Consider the following 17,733-nt stretch of genomic DNA (forward strand, 5'->3'; position numbering starts at 1 on the left):
GATTATTGGCTATGGTTAAAAAAAATATTCCCTATGATTGCTTAAGGACTTCGATATAATAGAGGATATGTATTCAAATCTCTTTTCAGCTCTTCTTCTCTTTCGTGTCCACCTTCTTTCGCCCATCGTCAAAAAAGATGTCGAACAGCCCCCAGTATGCGACAGTAGAACAGAGGCTCTATAGAACTCCAATAAATTCTTCCTAATGTCGAACATGAAAATAATTAAAGAATTTATTATCAGCCATCAGCGTCTTAAACTGTAGAAAATTAAGATACAGGAATATTATAAACAAATTACATATTACTGTCCCTTAGCGAAAGAAAAATTGTAAATGGGGTTTTTCTGCCAGAATTTTAATTTTGTCAAAGAAACAATTCAAATAGCATACGGCATTTTTGTAACGAAGACGAATTTATTCAGGCTTTTTGACTTAAATGATTTCCAACTCGGTACGAATATGTGGAACTTCCCAAAACGTCGATTACTCCCATTCCTGTTTTTTTTTTTTTTTTTTTTACACAGATACAAAGAGATGGAGGGGGAGGACAGAAAAAATATTGGACTACGGAATGTACATTGTTCAACCAATTTCCCTTGATGACTCAACATATATATATGTACAATAACTTGTGCTACAGATCATTAACTGATCCACCTGGTTAGACCAGGATGTCTCTAAAAACTTCCGAATTTTCAAAAGAAATGAAAAAGAGAGAAGACATACAAGAAGAGGAAAGAGTTGAATAGAAATCAGTAGGTGGCTTCGTGGCCTGTTAGGACATGTAAATTGACTCCTTCATCACCAGTACTTCCGTCTTGATAACTTGAGCGACTCGAGAGTACAACGACTCTGTAACGGAATTTTTAAAATGGGATCGATTAGTATTGAACAAACAAACAATAAACAGAATCTGATCGGATCCACGTACTTGTCTGATCCAAGAAGTCGATATATTCTTGACTGATCCGTTATCTCTTGCGTGACTGTTCCATCGCGAAGTGATCGTCCCTGCATTCCATGGCGATGGAAAGCTAAAATACTGTCAGACAGGCAAACTTAACCAAAATTAAGATCAAAATCAGTTAACTTCACTCTTATCATGAGAAGGAAAAAATAAAAAGGAGAGTGTAGATTTACCAACAGCTTCGATGCGGAAGCTAAATTTGATAGGAGCGCTGCTTTTCATCGAGCGCATTTTAGTAGCCTGTCCCTGCATATCGACCACTTGAACAATTGAGTCATGAGCTACTAGAATAGACTCTTTATCCAATGGAGTAACGCACACTACATCCATTGCTTCTCGGTTGGGCAAAACCGTGGCCAAACCTTAAAAACAAAACGAGGAAAAGTTGAATTTCCCAATTTCATAATTGAACATGTAAAAATGTCGCACCATCAATATCTTCCGGTACACTACCATCATCTAGGAAAGCTTCCGTGGCCGTCAATCGTACAACATTAAGACGCAAATCAGATGAATATCCTCTCCGTACACCGACACACAAAAGCTTTGACACAAATCGGAAAGAAATTATTCCAAAACCAAAGAAAAATGAATCAGCCATCTTATCAGAAACATACCGGATATTCCATGTCCGGACTCATCAACATTTCAAATTCTGTAAGCGGATGTGGTAAGCGGCATTCATAGTGCTGTCGAATAAAACCAAAACAACACAAATTTAAAAAGAATAACAAAAGAGATTCAAATGTCAACAACGAAAATATACCTTGAGAAGCATAAACTTGTTGAGTGGATCGTACCACTGCATCAAAAAGATGCCATTTGGCGTTGCGGCACACAAGTAGCGATATCCGTTATACGGATTCTTGCCAACACAAGCTCGAAGGCAGTTTCTTGTCTCCGGCACACGCTGCGATGGTGACAAGCGACGAGGGACTAGCAAGCGATCAAGTGGGAAGCGATTTCCATGTCGGGCATGAGCTTGACTAAACAGGGCAATCAGTTCATGGCGATACAAGTGCGGAGTTTTCCCCGACAAAGTCATTAGGACGTCTGCAAAAAAAATTACAAATATAAATTGATCAAAACTATTTGATGAACATTCAAATTTGAAAAAGATTGGAGAGACCTTTAACAACGACCATCCAAATTGTGCGACGAGGGTAAAGCAGGTGAACGTACGCATCGTGCAACTGATTGAGGTTAAGCGTGTAGAGACCCTCTTCGGCGGCGATGAGAATGTGCTGGTCACGCGTTTCTGGGTGAATCCAAGTGGCCGTTCCGTGAATGCCGAGAGGGCATCCATTGAAGACTTTTGAAAAACAAGCGCCCATGTGAACTTTGGGCGTAGGTGGAAGACCATTGCTGGTCAATTTCGGCGACGGCGGGGTACTCTTCTTGCGCTCTCTCCTCCTGGGTGGGCGTGACGGAATCGATGGATCCGTTTCCGATGCCACGACCGGAGCAGCGCTCACCCCGCTGTCCATAGGCAAAACTCCTGCAATAAATCGGTAATAAAGTTGGTGTGGATTAAGATTTATGGGCGAAGCGTAGGCGTTATTTAGTACCATTGTCCCGCAACCATCGATCCGCTTCTTCGGCGCCGTCCAACGTTAGCGTCGCAGTTTTGTCCTCTAATTCGGTGGTTGTTATCTCATGTGACGAGGACATGGGCAACGTCGCTCTGGTAAAACAAAAAAGACAAAAGAAACGCCCGTTAGATCACGTTGTTAGCGTTAAGGGCAAGGGAACAAGACACGACATGATACCAAGAATATCCATGACCTAAGGGGGAGAGAAATGTGAACGTGATTAAAAACTATGTGGTAATGTACACTTACTGCGAAGAGTATGGATCCAGCGGAGGACTAGTTGCTAAGCCTCTGATTAGACGCAAGCAAAAGTGAAGAACCCCCAAAGCAGACAAGGAGAGGCAGAGTAATGAAAGAAGAATATAGAATTAGATTAGATCCTTCGCCATCCCCTTTAACCGACACAATCTTTGAATTACGTAAACTCAAAGTGAACTCATTGTTTGGTTTTAGTCAATAAATAACACGAACCATAAACACAAGTGCGTGGTGTAGAATTAAACTTATACAACTGAGGATTAATTGCCAAGGCATTTTTGCTTTACGATTATTCACTCCACTTTTAACAAAGTTATCATTGTCGTTAAAGAGTTGCCATGAGTGAAAAATTGTGAGGCTTGGAGGATCTTTTTTTGTTTGTTTTTTTTTTTGGTTGAATTTTACCTTGCCTTGAGTTCCTCCTCAATGTTCTGCAATAAGGTCCTAAACAATTGCCAAAAGCTTCAATAGATTTCGACCTTGGTTGTATAGAATCCAGAACCCCGCCCACAAAAGAACACGTTTTCCAATTTCCCCAGACTTTTGTGCGTCCAGCAACACTAGACATTGAGGAAATCCGATTAAAAAATGTTGACTGTACCTGTGAAGTTCTTCGTTTGCGGCATCGTTATCCATCCATGCGGATGCGACGTCGTAGTGGTTTGCCCCTCCGTTAGAATTCGGCCAAACTTCTTCGGCCGCCGAACCGGAAGCGCCCGAGGAATCAAGCCCTACGTCATCTTCTAAAATTAAAAAAAAATTTTATCAATAAATAATAATTATTATCATTTTCTCGCCTGGGAAAGAAAAAAAACAACACAAAGGAATGAAAATTCCCTTAAGAGGATTTGGCTTTCAACAAGGCGACTTACTAAAGAGCTCCGATTTCGTTCGCCTCGAGGCTATGCGTTGCGGAGCTGCACCGATGGCCAAGTCTTCATCCGCTTCGGTCAAGCTATCTGAACGTTGGGGTGTGTGTGGGCTTTGAACCTGTTGCAACAATTCCATCGCCAACCGACGATTCAAATGGTTTCCTAGATAAAGAAAGAACAAACAAAAACAGATAAATATTATTTTCATTTCAAAGCGGATCGGGTTAAGTAGTTTACCCTGAAGAAAAGGGTGTTGCAAGAGACGTATGGCCGGCGGTCGCTTTTTAGGATTCTTTGTCAATGCGACTTTGACAAAGTTATGGAAGTCTGCTGACCATTTGGCTTTCTCTTTGAGAACGGGTGGTTTGAACCCACTTTTGGACATGAGGAAAAGAGCTCTCATGGGATGCAGATCGAACATGGGCGGTTGTAATTCAGCCAATTCGATGGCAGTAATTCCTACAGCCCAAATGTCGCACTGCTGATCGTAGCCTCCTTTCCTCTCCACAGCAGCCACCTTTAAAGAAAATTGGAATGATTTTTAAGACATGTAAAAAAATTAAAAGTGGGGTGTAATCACCTCTGGAGCCATCCAGTAGGGCGTTCCTATGAAGGACCTTCGTTTCCCTAAAGTGGCAGTGATCTGAGCAGACACACCAAAATCGGCTAGTTTGACGTCACCGTTATCAGTCAAGAGAATATTTGCTCCCTGTTGGGTACACAGACATGTTAGGAAACTTGTTTGGTTTAATGAAAAAGAGAAAAAACACTTGCTTTGACATCTCTGTGCATTTTTCCGCGAGAGTGAAGATAAGCCAATCCTTGTAAGGTTTCTTTAGACATTAAAGCAATTTGGCTTTCTGTCAATGGACCTGATACTGTAAAACAAACCAAAATTACAGCAATTTGACAACAGCAATTCAACAAGTCATTATTGATGTGTAATTACTATGATAAATGTCTTGCAGGGATCCACCTCCACAGTATTCCATGCAAATCCACAGCTTGTCCCTGCGTAAATAGCTCCCATAATATGCCACTATATTTGGATGCTGGCAGTCTTTCATCATCAAAATTTCCTGCTGAATGATTGTGAAATCATCGCCTGAAGCACAAGTAATGAGAAATATTAATTCAATCCTCATGTGAGTAACACTAATAGTTATGTGTTTGTTTCCATACCTGGCTCTAGTTTGATTACTTTAATAGCAGCCCATTCAGTGGTGACCAGTCTCTTTGCCTAAGAAAAAGACAGATCAATAACATGCAACTGAAGCAGAGATGTAAAGACTGAGGCTAGGAAATCAGAAAGTGGATAAGGGGAATCGAAACAGAAAAACAGGATGTAAAAACTGAAAATTGATGATAGAAACTTGTACTGTACTTTGTAGACATCACCATAAGTGCCGCTACCTAAAAGTGAAAAATAAAGTTTGATGTTGGTGAGTTGGGTGAAACATTGATTGCACGATCCACACAGTAGAATTTTTACCTATCCGCTGAACGAGTTCATATTCATCTTGGGGATTCCTCCTGCTAATGCCTGGTGATACTGAACCACTCATTTTGAATGAGAGCACACTAATGTTCACTTCATTGAATTTAATTCCCTTCCAGAGTTGCTATTGAACCACACAGAGGATGCATATAATGTCGAAATGGCCTGCTAACCGGGCTACGATCGCCTCATCAACCAGAACGGGCGCAATAAACGGAACACGGAAGACAAAAACTTGAATTTACAACTGTACTTTACAACAAATAACACAGATGAGCGGAAAAAAAATAGACAACTCGACCAGTCATTTCTCACTTATAAGAGGGTTGTCTGTCTGTCTTCTGTGGATCTGTCGGAAATATACGTTCACGCCGCCATCTGTCGTCGATATTTTACAACTCGTCAACATCGGTAACATTCCGGTAACGTTCAGCCACCACTCTATACTTACAGTGTTTGTTAAAAGGCACACTCAGCACGCAAGAGCGCGGGAGTATATATAGAATATATTTATGTGTAACAAACTAGTACACACACTAGAAAACACTGTAATGACAAGAGATGCGATCTCACACATACACACATTCTTCAGCTTTCACTGGTGGTTCGCCTGAAGGCTGGCGCGACGTACGACTCACGGGCGCCGACGCCCCAACTTGAAAAGTAACGCATGTCGTCGACGCCGTCAACATGTCAATAACAACTGCTGTATAACAGATTGAACTACATATATTATGTGTACACATGTACACAATTGCGATCGACTTTTTAACGCTATTTACCCGGGCGTAAAAATAATAACGTTTCGTTATTTCCAATATAAGTTTTCTTTTGAAATTGATGGATAACTTTGGCCGCTTCTGGCTGATATTATTATTATTATTATACTTTTTCTAGACGATTCTCCGAATCAAACGGAATGTTTACGAAAGTCGCTTTTTTTTCCCCGGCTGTTTCCAGAAATATAGCGCAACAATAATAACGATCTGTTATCATTAAACGGGAAAGGTCTGTAGGCGGTAATTCGCGTGCAGACGAGCCATGGCTACCATAATATTTGATTCAAGAGTCCCGATAAATAACTGCCATTTCGCAGCAGACATAGCCCATTAAAAGCTGTTCTACCATCAGTCGAATAGATCAACATCTAATGGGCCTCCGAGAATATACTTTCGAGCAAATTGCCATACAATCGTCGCCGCACATTCAAATAATTGAGCTATAGGCGTGGCCTGCTTGACTTAATAACGAGCTGTTGTACTACTACTACTACATGTTGGCGCATATATAAAATGGACATTTGCCAGTTAGATGCGTAAGTTTTGTACATTTTTTCTTCGAGTATTACACAGCAGTTCATTTATATCAAAAACAGTTTCCACAATCCTAAATAATGGTGCTTTTAATTCGGGACTATAAATAGGAGATGAGCTATTATTATGTGAGCTGATGATTCAGTTGCTGGGCTGCCAATGGCGCTTCTGGGCTAACACAAGTCTCTTCCGTCGGTGCCGCCCAGTACCTTTTTATTTAGTATTTTTTTTTCCAAATCAACAAAAGATCAATCACAGTTGGGTAAATAAAATTACAATGGTGTAAATTTTTTACTTGATGTTATTGGATGGTTGCTCATTGTTGGTGGTCGTCGTCGTCGTCGCCGGTGGATGAAATTGGATGCCACTGTTGATAATCAGTCGTGCGACTGAATATTCGGCGGAAGAGCGGCTGGCCATCATTTTGGCCAGTTGAGGGCGACAGCACTGGTAATGAATGCAGCAAAGGAGGAAGACGGCCGAGCCGAAAACGCAGGCAGGAACGGTGAATAGGAAAAGAATGATATTGCGATCCTGTTCGGGATTGTGTTCCATAACCGCCAAGGGGGTCACGTCGGCCCGGCTGCTCAGGTGACAGGGTATTAGAGAGCCGATGACGCCCGCGGTGCGATGGAAATCGGCACAGTCGACCGTGTAACCGCAACCGCGGACGTTGACCATGAGCCGGACATTAACGGCCTCAAACAAGGACGACGTCGTCGTCTCATTTCTCTCATCATCGAGTTGCTGGCCTTTGAGTTCCTCCACCAACTGGGCGTATTGACGTCGTGAGTGTTCACGCTGCATTTCGTAGAGCGGATTGATCGATTGATTGGCGCTGGCACTCTTGTTGAAAAGATGCTTATTTTGGGTGGCCCAGCTAACGGCCCAGTTGGTAGACCTTTTCAGGCGCCGTCCCAATTCGATTTGAGACGTAGAAGAATCTAATCGAATCCATTGGCTCGTATTGGCAGATTCCAATACGTCCCAAGGCAATCGGCTGATATTGGCAAAGAGTTGGACGCATCTAAATAATTCCCCTACATTTTTGAGGACGAAAATGGTGAACAAATCGATCATTGGCAATTCCTAAAAAAAAGATGGGGGGTATGTGTACGTAAGTACCTGTACATCCTTGGCGACAAGAGGTCCACGTGCAAGCATCGTTGCCTTTGACGGATCCGTCCGGATTCCTCGAATGATGGATTTGAATGTCAGTCGTGAGACAGATGACTGGTTTGGTACTAAACGTCCTCCAAATGGACTCCAAGGCCGGATCGACCGCCAATGGAAAGGCAATAATTAATACAGTCAAGCTGAAAATGCCGGCCAGCCACAGGGATGTCCTTAAGAGCCAGAAGGCGAGTCGATGTATATTCTCTCCTGTCCACCACCCCAACCGAATAATAAATAAACCCCACCACATACAAAAAAAAATAACAAGTTAGGCACATCATAATTGAATTACATATTTTTCCAGACTTACGTCGAAGACTGCTCTGTCTCTTCATGGATGCTTTGGCAGCTTGAAGGCGAAGTTGCATGATCTTTTGCCGATGAACGGGATCCAGCGTCGGGACGGGTGCGGAAATCACTTCTGTCGCCGGCTTGTTCACTGTCGAACCCGACGACTTGACTCCGGCACTCGTCTGCAGCCGCGGAGGCCTTCCGGACATGACCGAGCCGCGGTGAGAACCGGAAAGGGTGTGTTGAGATTGTGACTGTGACACGGGCGGTAATAATAGCGACGTGGACCTCGAGGGAATACTGTTAGAGGACGAAAGGTGATGGTGCGACAAAGATGAAATACAAGAAGAAGATGATGTTGTTGTTGTTTTTGTTGTAGGCACTCCTGCGCCGCTCACGCCTTCCGCTCTGCTGAAGTCAGCCATGTCGACTGGCGGATATTTGTCTGCCAGTCAACTCAACACAATGGCACAGTCGACTGCGACTACTAATACCAATTCCCGCAATGTCCATTATCCCGGAACCACGACACAACAAGAGATGAACTCATGACTGTTTGTGTTGTAGATATAGAAACTCCACTGCTGTGTGTTGTGCATAGCCACCCAAAGCAGACTGGCTGAATAATTCAATGGATTCTCTCCTCTTGTCACTGGCTTTTCTTCCCACCTTATATAGATTTCCAATAAGTCACCAATGTGTTTGAACATGTGGACAGACGTTGTTGTGTAGCTGTATCCTACTTACTGTATATGTAAGAACAGCCAGCGCAGCACAGAGTCTAGATGTGTACATATAAACGAACGTCAAGTCGGTACCTCCTCCCTCCTGTCGATATGGCAACGGGCTTTTTGGGATGCAACAGCTCCTCCTCTTTTGCTCCTGATCTAACCTCATTTTCTCCTCTTTTCTCTATACCCCTTCTTTATCGCATCTTTTTGGCTCGTTGTCTTGCCGACTGACTTTTCCTAACGTGACATGTCATTATGGCTCGTGTCGCACGCGTAGCCCGCTAACGTTCACGCTGCTCTGACCAGCCGGATCCATTTATTCGGGAGCATACCGTCACGTTCCGCTGGTGAACTGTATAACCAACAAACAAACAAATAAAATAAAATAAAAAAAAGAGATAAGGAAACAAAACAAACACAAATCGGTAATGTTGACAATAATCACGAATGAGAAAGAATAAGAAAAACTAAAGAAATCCCTTACTTCTTTGCCGGAAGAACACGTCGATAACAGCCCTATACTGTACAAACCATTTCCCGCTTTGTAGGATCACTTTTTTTTGGGGGGGGGACCAGATGAATTGTGTACGATATTATTATTAAAATAATAATAATAGAAATTTGATTGAGTCGATTGCACAGACACGAAATTAGTGTAACCCAATCACACGCATACACCGCGGGAGACATGGAGAAAAAAAAAATTAATTGTTTAGCGAACATGGCAAAACAGGGGAGAATTAAAAGGAAAAAAAACAATGAACAAAAATGAAGTATTTTTCGGATGGGAGCCTGAGCTAGAGCCGGAGCATGGAAAACAAAATTGTGGAGCATGGAGAGCTAAAGAGGATGTGAACATATTAGTGGTTGGTTAAGTTTGGTTTGTGTGGAAATAACAGGAATTTTTATATTAGTAGCTGTTAATTATTATGGTAAAGAACTATTAAGCAAACACGATTGGGTATTGAAGGTTGCCACTCAATCCGGTTTGTGTCGATATATACATACAGTAAATAAATCGATTCTGGATTTTAAATTATTACAAGCTGCTGCAATCTCGTCCGATATTTCTCCAAGTCAGGGACTAAATTGAAAACTAAATTTCGCACACTATCGCTTTGAAATTGTTTGACCTAATAAGGAGGGGAAAAATTAGAATAGAAAAAGAAAAATACAAAACAAGAAAGAAAAAAAAATTATAATTAAAGTGTGTTTGGAATAAGTTGAAATATGGATCAATCATCCAAGTCGTTGACTAAGAAGTGGTGAATAAACGTGGTTCGCTTGCGATCCAGGTGTGGCTGGTTTTGCGACAAACTAATTGAAGAACCTAACGGGTATTTGGGAGGCGGAAGGCGAATCATTGCACTACCGAATAGCGCCACCAGCGTCTTGGCGTCCAATCCGTTCTTGTTGCTGTGCAATAAAACCTCCTTTAAGAAGCTGATGATGTGTTTGAAGACGTGCTGGTGAGAGAGCGGTAGACTGGTGTAGACCATTTTGCAGGACGCGAAAGCCGTGCATCCATCCAAGGCTTTCTGGGTCAATCCAAACGGAATAATAGGTTCTTTCAAAGTCTCTAAAAAGATGAGGAGCGACTCGGCCACCGAGTGCACACTTCCTGGGAGTGTATCGGGCAAACTATCATCTAGAGTCCTCCGAATGGCTGCTATCTCGGACGACAGTCCCGGTTGCTCAAACAAACCAGGCGTGTCCATTCCTCGACGGTAGAGCTCGTCAAGAATAAACCTGTCAATAAAAAGGAGATAATGTAATAACAATTTCACCAGTCAAACCAGAATGAATAAATTACCAGAGTTCCTTTGGCACTGCTAAAACGGGTTGTTTGGAATCTGAATCGTTTCCAGGGTCCACCGATGGATAGGCGGCCTTTTCGTACTGGCACACGGTTTCAGGCGGTACCTGCGAAATGGGCTGATGCATTTGGATCAAGGCTTCGATCGAACAACCAAAGCAGCTTTTTTGGTACTGGCCGCTAACGGTAATGAAAATATCCTTGCCGCCATCTAAATGAAGCACCAATATGTCGTAGAGCTCATCTAACCCACTGTTGAGACTCCACGCTGTCCGTTTGTCAACTAATACTTCAAGGGTGATGTAGGAATTGTCGCCGGGCATCAGGAATCCCGTGTAAGGCTCACAGGCCAGCCAAGGTTTGCAATAGTTTGAGTCGCGATGTTTCTTAATAAATTCGTACTGGACAGGCACTTGTCCCGTGTTGGCGACCGTCAGTACTTTGGTAGCACCTTCATTGAATGACACTTTACCAAAGTTGATTTCGGTCGAATCAACGCTGACTTGAGGTAGAAATTCATTCTCTAACTTGTCCAGTTTCTTCATGACCTCTTCGTAAATCTTTCGGTAGCGGACCGTATCAATGATCTTGACACCACAATCCAAAAAGCACGAGACGGGCTTGTGGTCGCTCATACGCAGCCCAGGGTGACTGCGGTAGTCCTTCACTTGAACGTTTTCGCCTTTCCAAAGGCACCGGTCACACCAGGCTGGAGCTCGATTCTTTTCGCTTGTGTCCCAGTTGTCAGTTCCCGGGTCATACTTGTATGACGGACGGAATTGTATAGGACCTTCCTGGTAGCCAATAAAGATTTTGTGAGCAGCGTGCTGGGAGCGAAACTGGTCGTACTGCAGCAAAGCCTGGTGGTTATTCTGGTCCAACAATTCTTTGACACGCAAAAGGTCCAAATCGCCAGAAAGGCGATAATTAAGGTCACCAATCCAGAAAACCTGATCGTGCTCCTTAATGGACTTGCTTGGGAAAGTTGTTGAAAATACCAGTCGATTACAAATGTCGAGGTAATCTTGATTACGCCGTTCCACTTCTTCGGTGTGAGCGGCCAAGTGACTATTGACGAAGCAAATCGATGAATTGTGCAAGTCAAAACGAATTGCCACACCACCCTATCATTTAAAAAAATTTAATTAGGTCGCGCAATAAAAGATAGCTAAAAACTTTATCAACGTACTTTATTGCCCATTTTGCCCATGAGTCCGGTACCGACAACTTCGGAGGCAACGCTCCTGACGTAGGCCCAGTGCTTCTCCTGGATGAAGACGATCAGCATCATGCCGACGAGACGAACTAATTTCACCTTGCGATATTTGCCTTTGGGATGAAGGCCACGGAAAACGGCGCGGTACCATTCCTCTTCACGAGGAGTTTCATTGAACAAAAAGGCCTCTTTGCTCAGATCGAGCTCCTGAAATCCGACGGCATAGATATCGGGAGGATCTTTATCGATTGAGAGCCAATCGGCAAGACCCGATGTGGGTGGCTGCCCATTGACATTGTAAGTCCCCAAAAAGATGGTAATCTGGCGCAAATCGGTGTAGGCTGTTTCCCTTAGAGCCATCTGATACCTTACGACACTCTCCCTTGCAGCGATGGGTGTGGCTCCACCTTTGGAGAGAAGATAAAATAAAAATGGTATTTTATGTAATCCAATATAGATGTGAGGAAATGGGAACAAAAGATCAAATGTTTTACCAGTGGCTATTGAAGATCGGTGAGCCGTTACATCCGGGCTTGACAACTCGGAATCCGCCTTTTGATTCAAGTGAGCGGGAATTGCATCATGGCAATTGTTGGAGGAATCGGTCTCAGCTGCCGTCGATGTAAGTGGTTCAGAATCTGAACCAGACTCCCAAACAAGTTGTGGATTATAAACTTCTAACCATGAAAAGTTTGGTGGAGCTCGCTTTTTGTTGGCCACTAAATGATAACAAAGTTTTAGAAATGAACCTAGTGAGAAAAAAGAAACATTCTAACCTTCAGTAGCTTTTCCAACTTCTTCCACAAATTTATTTGCTTTGAAGGAAGGGAGCATCTCAAACAGTAAACGCACCTTCTTTCTAGATAGCTTTAAGAAAACGTCAGTAGAGACAACGTTGGCACTGGCAGTATCTGAATAATAACGACAATTAGAATTCTCACAGTTGAACACAACAGTCTACACAGCACCCTTACCAATTTCACATTTGAATTCTGTGTCTAAGGGTATAGTTCTTTCCAGAGTAAACTCATCAGCTACATTTTTTGACACAATATAGATCAGGACAGCACTTTCGGTGGAGCTCTCAACTAGCACAAGGAGACGATTGGTGCGGATCCACTCCTGTACAAGACCTGCTTCCAACGCTTGAAAAAATTGGTTAAGGAATATAATTCATACATGAGAAGCTCTTTTATAATAGATTGTATGCTTGAGTGAAAAGGATATTGTCACGATTCTGTGCCCACTGGGCAGCTGAGCCTGAAGGTTAGCAATTAAGCTCTCCATCCCCCCGCCGGCTGTACTCATATTCCTTTACAACACCGAGTGGCACTTGAGAACACAGTCTATGCACACACACATATAGACACAATACAAAAATATATATAACGTCACGCACAAGCGGTTTTTAAAAAACCCACAGATTGCAATAACAGATACAGAACTGCCAGTGGAATACTGAGCTACTGTCACCACACAATAAGGGAAGGGAAAGGCTTAGCAGAAGACACAAGACAACAAAACTTGTATCGATCATCGGAAGTTATTGATCGATTCACTCTCGACTGATAAGCCAAACAATAATTGAATTATACTACCTCGCAAAAATCGCAAAGTCAAGTAGTACGAAGCCTCATCACTGCTAGCACCTCTTTAAATGCTAATTTTAAAAATTTCTTAAACTTACGCCGATGAAGATGAATAAACTTACCATGTATCGCATGTATCAAGCGGCATATGCTAAACAACTGGCAGCAAAGCGTGAAAAAATCAGTTCTGAAAATTAATCTTTTTAAAAGCGCTATTAATTCATAAAATTTATTAGATGGCAGGGACACACTCGTTAAAAATGTATTAAGCGAGGCCTGATTTTCCCATCTGGTGACAAGAAAAAATGACTGGAATTTTATTCTATAAATAAAATACTAAATACCTTGTTACTCCATATTCCTGTGGAACGATGTGAATCACGTGCTATTCCTGGAAAGTAATTTGGTTTCGAAATTTTTCTAACGTAATTTCCACAGATGACGAATGAATTGTTCTTCGTTGCGGATCCGATCTCCTCGAACTTGTCTAACTACCGTACTATGTACAAGTATTACGTCAACACAGGGACCATTGCGCAGTTTCGTTTTATTTCGCGTCTTTTTTTCTTCATTTCATTTTCAAAAAAAGGGCAAACTTTTTCGCGAAAGAGATCACGTGCTTTCAACACGTGAAATTTTGCGCCATCTATGAACTAAAAATGTTAACGTTCAGGTGGTGCGGACGGATTGTTGGTCGGCCTTGGGCCTTGTCTTTGCTATCTTCGTTACTATGCTCTGCTCATAAATTCATTTTCTGAGTCGTGTGGCCGTCTTCTGTATTCCTCTCCTCTGTTTCCAGTGCATATTATCTCATCATGTCCGAACAAGTAAAAACTTTTTAAAATTAATTATTTTTCTCAAATTTATGTATGTAAAGTTGGAATGCAGTAGCTTATTAGATAGTGTAGTTTGTTTCTTTCAATAACTTATTTCGTGAATGTATTTTACCTAGGAAGCAGCATCCGAGCCGGTAGAAGTAGAGGAGGTATGCATGTAGTTTTTTGTGCACGTATCACAGATTTTCGATTTACCTTTTTAACATGTAAAAAAAAAGTCGTGAGGTATCGTTACAATCATATTCATCATTACTTATTACTATGAAATGTGCAAAATTTCTAGATCTCTTTAATAATTAGTTCTTCTCTTGCTTTTTCAGGAAGCTCCCGAGTTGGTGGTAAGAATATTCCTACTTTTAACTATTTTTACCTTAAGTTTCATGGTGTTGTTTAATTCACAGGATCCAGCAGTAGAAATCAGGGAAAAGTGCACCCAGACTAAGGAATGTGCTGCCCTGTTGGAAAAATTCAATGCTTGCAATGAACGAGTATCCAGCAAATCTGCCACAACCGAGACCTGTGTAGAGGAACAATCAGATTTTCTCCACTGTGTTGACCACTGTGTATGTTATATTTTAGATTTTTACAATTTAAACTTTTACAATTAATTCAAGCCAAACTTTCTAATATTCTTTTTTCTATTGCAGTTTGCCCCCAAGCTATTCAAACTTCTAAAGTAAATTGTTTGTTAGTTTGGTAAAACATTGTTTGATAGTATGGTAACAGAAATGGAAAATTGAATTTCAATTATCAACATCTTGATGGCTGTAGATTATACATAGCAAATAAAAATGACGCTGTTACGACACACCCTAATGCAAGTTATTTTGTTTGTTATTGACCAGTCCTTTGCAGACTTGCAGGATCTTTTTGGTTACTAGGTCACTAACACTCTCAGCTGTAAATTTCTCCGATAACATCCTGAAATGAAAGCGATGTGCTAGTTTCTCCTAATGCTTTAATTAAGGACGTCTCGCTATGAGTAGGAGAAAACCTCCTTACTTACCGTTACCGACTACGTGACGAGCATTTGACGATATCATTTCAATCCGCGCACCGGAAGATTTTTAGGATAAGCTTGAACTGAATATGAATAGTGTTTGGATGACCTCCATTCTTACATCCTTGTGTCGGCCTATAGGTTTCCAATTCCATAAGCTAAACCCAATCCAGTCATACAAGTAGACGTTGACAGACGTGTGATACATCCAGTGGCGATTTTTCAGTTCTCGTCTTCAGGAAAAGTGTTCTGAGGCTTTATTCAAATCCAGCTATCTTTTTCAGCTACAAGATAGTGAGATTTCATCGATGCAGCTTGCACGAATTCTTTTGGTTTTGACGGCATTGGCCGTCATTGATACCGAAGCAAGATGGTTTAGTCTTCCAATTACTTTTCCAGCCTCTTTCAGCTCACTTTTACCGTTTACATTTAACGTCACTAAAGATGATTCAGACTTGGGCTCGGTTACCTTAAACATAAAACCAAAATTCACCAGAGAAGTACGTAAACTTTATAGTACAATTTAAATTTAAAGTGGTAAAAATAATGACATTATTTCAGATTGCTGGAGCAAAGGTTAAACGCGAAGTTACGGCTGAAATAGCCGAAAAAATGGATCGCCTTAACAGCAAAGAGAGCCGTTTAATTCGTCCACTTACTGAAAAGTGGGAAATGGGATTACCTTCCGGACTCGGCCTCACTTTGGGAGCTGTTGGATCGGTTGCTGGGGTTATTTGGACAATTATTGCAAGTATGGTCTATTTTTCCCCTGTTATCCAATACCAAATTGTGACTAATACATTAACTTAAATTTCAGAAAATCTAGAGTATAAAAAGGAACACGGCGAACTTGATTGGAAAGATTCGAAGGGAAATGCGCCTATCCCTGCTCCTATCCCTGCTCCTCCCGCCCCACCAGCTCCTTCGTACGGATCCTACAATGCCCCAACTTATTCGTCCGACTACAGTATTCCACCGCATCAGAAACCGGAAAAGGGATTTGGTGGTTTTGCAAAGGGAGGTAAAGGCATTAAAGAAATGCAAGCTCAAGCCATGAAAGGACTGACGAGGCTGGTAGGTTTGAAGGATTTGAATAGCTTATTGCATCCCAAGCCAAAGAAATTAAAGAAGAAGAAGAGGCCCATGCAGCAGCAGTACTATGCCCAACCCGTATACCAATCTTCCTACACTTATCCACAAGAATATGCTCCACAACCAAGTTACGATCCTGCTCCAGCATATGCCCCTGCTCCAGCTTACGATCCTGCTCCAGCATATGCTCCTCCTCCAGCTTACGATCCAGCTCCAGCGTATGCTCCTCCTCCAGCAGAGCTTCCTGCTTATGCTCCTCCTCCCCAAGATTTGGCACCAACGCCTCAATCAGCCCCAGTTTACGCTCCAGCTCCTGAACCAGCACCCGTTCCGCCTCCCGTGCCCGCTCAAGTTGATGTCTTACCGCCTGCACAATACCTTTCAACCAATAATTTCCCCGCCCCAATGTTCTCATCTCCCCATTCACCTCGTGAAATCGAAGATAGTCCTACACAAACCGCTCAACAATGGAATGGACCTTCCGTTTCCCAATCGGATTCTCTGCCGCCACAAATTTCAGATTCTGCGCCAGTTGATGATTCCACTCCTGTAGTACCACCACCCACCTTCATTTCAATTCAAACAAACGGTTTTTTGCCAATATTCCCTTCTCCAGTTGATCCTATGCCTTTTGAACCCTTACCCGATAACAGTCAAGCCCCACAAATGCCAGAATCTATTGGGAATGTACCTACATTCGGCGTGGAGCCTTCTCCTCCTGCTCCTCCATCCGCTCCTTCTCCTCCTCTTCCTCCTCCATCCGCTCCTCTTCCTCCTCCACCTGCTCCTCTTCCTCCTCCATCCGCTCCTCTTCCTCCTCCACCTGCTCCTGCTCCTTATCTTCCACCTCCACCTGCTCCTGCTCCTCCTCGTCTTCCTCCTAGAGGCTCTCGTCTTGAAGATTCACAGCCTTTAGAAGAAAGCTTTTCTGTGACCGAAGATAGTAGCTCTCAGATTACTGCAACGACTACAACATCGCCTGTTGTCACAACGAATGCGGAAGAAGAATTGGAAATGGATGAAGAAGGAGGCCCTCAATACAGTATCATGGAGGAATCAGCTCTTACGGATGTAGCCGATACAAATAGTTCCATACCTTATGGAACACGTCTTAACAGTGCACATAGAACTGCAACTCTCTAAAAATTTCCAAAAAATAAGTAATGATTAACTTATTTGTTTGATTTACAAAATACTAGAGTTAGATCACCTTATACAATATTAGCTGTTTCATGATTTGGCTGGGCCTTCAATACATCTGATAAGCAATATCTATTATGAAATCAGATTTGATTATTTCTCTGTAATAAAACAGAAGTTACCTTCTTTGCCAAAGTAGAGATTCCTATTTTGATGAATCTGGGAATGTTTAACAATCACAAAATACGTAAAAAGGTTATTTCAAACCTGCGCAGAAAACAAGCAAAAATAATAAACCGTTAAAAGGATTTTCAGATATTTTTGAAACTGCATCCCGGAAATTTA

At 42.2% G+C, this 17,733-nt stretch overlaps 5 protein-coding genes across 10 annotated transcripts; 2 read left to right on the plus strand and 3 right to left on the minus strand.

Annotated features, from left to right (window-relative positions):
- Nucleotides 1-395: 395 nt before the first annotated feature.
- On the minus strand, nt 396-5,884 carry LOC124202268 (mitogen-activated protein kinase kinase kinase kinase 3-like). Of its 4 annotated transcripts, none has more exons than XM_046598572.1 (19): nt 5,183-5,848; nt 5,075-5,103; nt 4,873-4,930; nt 4,640-4,795; nt 4,465-4,568; nt 4,271-4,399; nt 3,928-4,207; nt 3,691-3,852; nt 3,420-3,561; nt 3,224-3,262; nt 2,810-2,851; nt 2,537-2,652; nt 2,098-2,466; nt 1,735-2,021; nt 1,586-1,657; nt 1,398-1,512; nt 1,142-1,330; nt 933-1,059; nt 396-853 (listed from the first exon to the last, which is right to left on the minus strand). In XM_046598572.1, the coding sequence occupies exons 1-19, from the start codon at nt 5,253-5,255 to the stop codon at nt 754-756; spliced, it is 2,589 nt and encodes an 862-aa protein (XP_046454528.1). In that variant the 5' UTR covers nt 5,256-5,848; the 3' UTR covers nt 396-753. The 4 variants fall into 4 exon arrangements, with proteins under 4 accessions (XP_046454528.1, XP_046454529.1, XP_046454530.1 ...); XM_046598573.1 differs by having other exon boundaries at nt 3,420-3,558; nt 5,183-5,571; XM_046598574.1 differs by lacking the exon at nt 3,224-3,262 and having other exon boundaries at nt 5,183-5,884.
- A 611-nt stretch (nt 5,885-6,495) lies between these two features.
- Nucleotides 6,496-9,197, minus strand: LOC124202271 (protein tipE-like). The gene is made up of 5 exons (XM_046598579.1): nt 8,716-9,197; nt 7,988-8,637; nt 7,627-7,884; nt 6,797-7,541; nt 6,496-6,710 (listed from the first exon to the last, which is right to left on the minus strand). The coding sequence occupies exons 2-5, from the start codon at nt 8,391-8,393 to the stop codon at nt 6,626-6,628; spliced, it is 1,494 nt and encodes a 497-aa protein (XP_046454535.1). The 5' UTR covers nt 8,394-8,637; nt 8,716-9,197; the 3' UTR covers nt 6,496-6,625.
- Nucleotides 9,198-9,333: 136 nt separating this feature from the next.
- Nucleotides 9,334-13,913, minus strand: LOC124202266 (type II inositol 1,4,5-trisphosphate 5-phosphatase-like). Of its 2 annotated transcripts, XM_046598571.1 has the most exons (8): nt 13,665-13,913; nt 12,959-13,077; nt 12,706-12,877; nt 12,508-12,642; nt 12,226-12,450; nt 11,705-12,138; nt 10,513-11,639; nt 9,334-10,448 (listed from the first exon to the last, which is right to left on the minus strand). In XM_046598571.1, the coding sequence occupies exons 2-8, from the start codon at nt 13,037-13,039 to the stop codon at nt 9,935-9,937; spliced, it is 2,688 nt and encodes an 895-aa protein (XP_046454527.1). In that variant the 5' UTR covers nt 13,040-13,077; nt 13,665-13,913; the 3' UTR covers nt 9,334-9,934. The 2 variants fall into 2 exon arrangements, with proteins under 2 accessions (XP_046454527.1, XP_046454526.1); XM_046598570.1 differs by lacking the exon at nt 13,665-13,913 and having other exon boundaries at nt 12,959-13,393.
- A 91-nt stretch (nt 13,914-14,004) lies between these two features.
- LOC124202275 (cytochrome b-c1 complex subunit 6, mitochondrial-like) lies at nt 14,005-14,972 on the plus strand. Of its 2 annotated transcripts, XM_046598582.1 has the most exons (5): nt 14,006-14,147; nt 14,273-14,305; nt 14,477-14,494; nt 14,558-14,719; nt 14,804-14,972. In XM_046598582.1, exons 1-5 carry the CDS (start codon nt 14,136-14,138, stop codon nt 14,834-14,836), a joined length of 258 nt encoding a protein of 85 aa, XP_046454538.1. In that variant the 5' UTR covers nt 14,006-14,135; the 3' UTR covers nt 14,837-14,972. The 2 variants fall into 2 exon arrangements, with proteins under 2 accessions (XP_046454539.1, XP_046454538.1); XM_046598583.1 differs by lacking the exon at nt 14,273-14,305 and having other exon boundaries at nt 14,005-14,147.
- Nucleotides 14,973-15,117: 145 nt separating this feature from the next.
- Nucleotides 15,118-17,519, plus strand: LOC124202269 (extensin-like). Its single transcript, XM_046598577.1, has 3 exons — nt 15,118-15,656; nt 15,718-15,907; nt 15,974-17,519. Exons 1-3 carry the CDS (start codon nt 15,465-15,467, stop codon nt 17,389-17,391), a joined length of 1,800 nt encoding a protein of 599 aa, XP_046454533.1. The 5' UTR covers nt 15,118-15,464; the 3' UTR covers nt 17,392-17,519.
- Nucleotides 17,520-17,733: the final 214 nt, after the last annotated feature.

This window comes from Daphnia pulex, chromosome 9 (genome assembly GCF_021134715.1).
Source record: "Daphnia pulex isolate KAP4 chromosome 9, ASM2113471v1".
NCBI lineage: Eukaryota > Metazoa > Arthropoda > Branchiopoda > Diplostraca > Daphniidae > Daphnia > Daphnia pulex.

Coding starts and splice junctions, on each gene's coding strand:
- LOC124202271 (XM_046598579.1), bottom strand. CDS start 8,393: ATGGCTGACTTCAGCAGAGCGGAAGGCGTGAGCGGCGCAGGAGTGCCT. Junction 7,885..7,987: donor GAGACAGAGCAGTCTTCGAC/GTAAGTCTGGAA, acceptor GGTGGTGGACAG/GAGAGAATATACATCGACTC. Junction 7,542..7,626: donor TTGTCGCCAAGGATGTACAG/GTACTTACGTAC, acceptor TCAAAAATGTAG/GGGAATTATTTAGATGCGTC.
- LOC124202269 (XM_046598577.1), top strand. CDS start 15,465: ATGCAGCTTGCACGAATTCTTTTGGTTTTGACGGCATTGGCCGTCATT. Junction 15,657..15,717: donor AACCAAAATTCACCAGAGAA/GTACGTAAACTT, acceptor ACATTATTTCAG/ATTGCTGGAGCAAAGGTTAA. Junction 15,908..15,973: donor TATTTGGACAATTATTGCAA/GTATGGTCTATT, acceptor CTTAAATTTCAG/AAAATCTAGAGTATAAAAAG.
- LOC124202266 (XM_046598571.1), bottom strand. CDS start 13,039: ATGAGTACAGCCGGCGGGGGGATGGAGAGCTTAATTGCTAACCTTCAG. Junction 12,878..12,958: donor GTGGGCACAGAATCGTGACA/ATATCCTTTTCA, acceptor CAATTTTTTCAA/GCGTTGGAAGCAGGTCTTGT. Junction 12,139..12,225: donor CCGATCTTCAATAGCCACTG/GTAAAACATTTG, acceptor TTCTCTCCAAAG/GTGGAGCCACACCCATCGCT.
- LOC124202275 (XM_046598582.1), top strand. Junction 14,720..14,803: donor TCCACTGTGTTGACCACTGT/GTATGTTATATT, acceptor TTTCTATTGCAG/TTTGCCCCCAAGCTATTCAA.
- LOC124202268 (XM_046598572.1), bottom strand. CDS start 5,255: ATGAGTGGTTCAGTATCACCAGGCATTAGCAGGAGGAATCCCCAAGAT. Junction 5,104..5,182: donor TGAACTCGTTCAGCGGATAG/GTAAAAATTCTA, acceptor TTTCACTTTTAG/GTAGCGGCACTTATGGTGAT. Junction 3,853..3,927: donor GCAACACCCTTTTCTTCAGG/GTAAACTACTTA, acceptor TTCTTTATCTAG/GAAACCATTTGAATCGTCGG.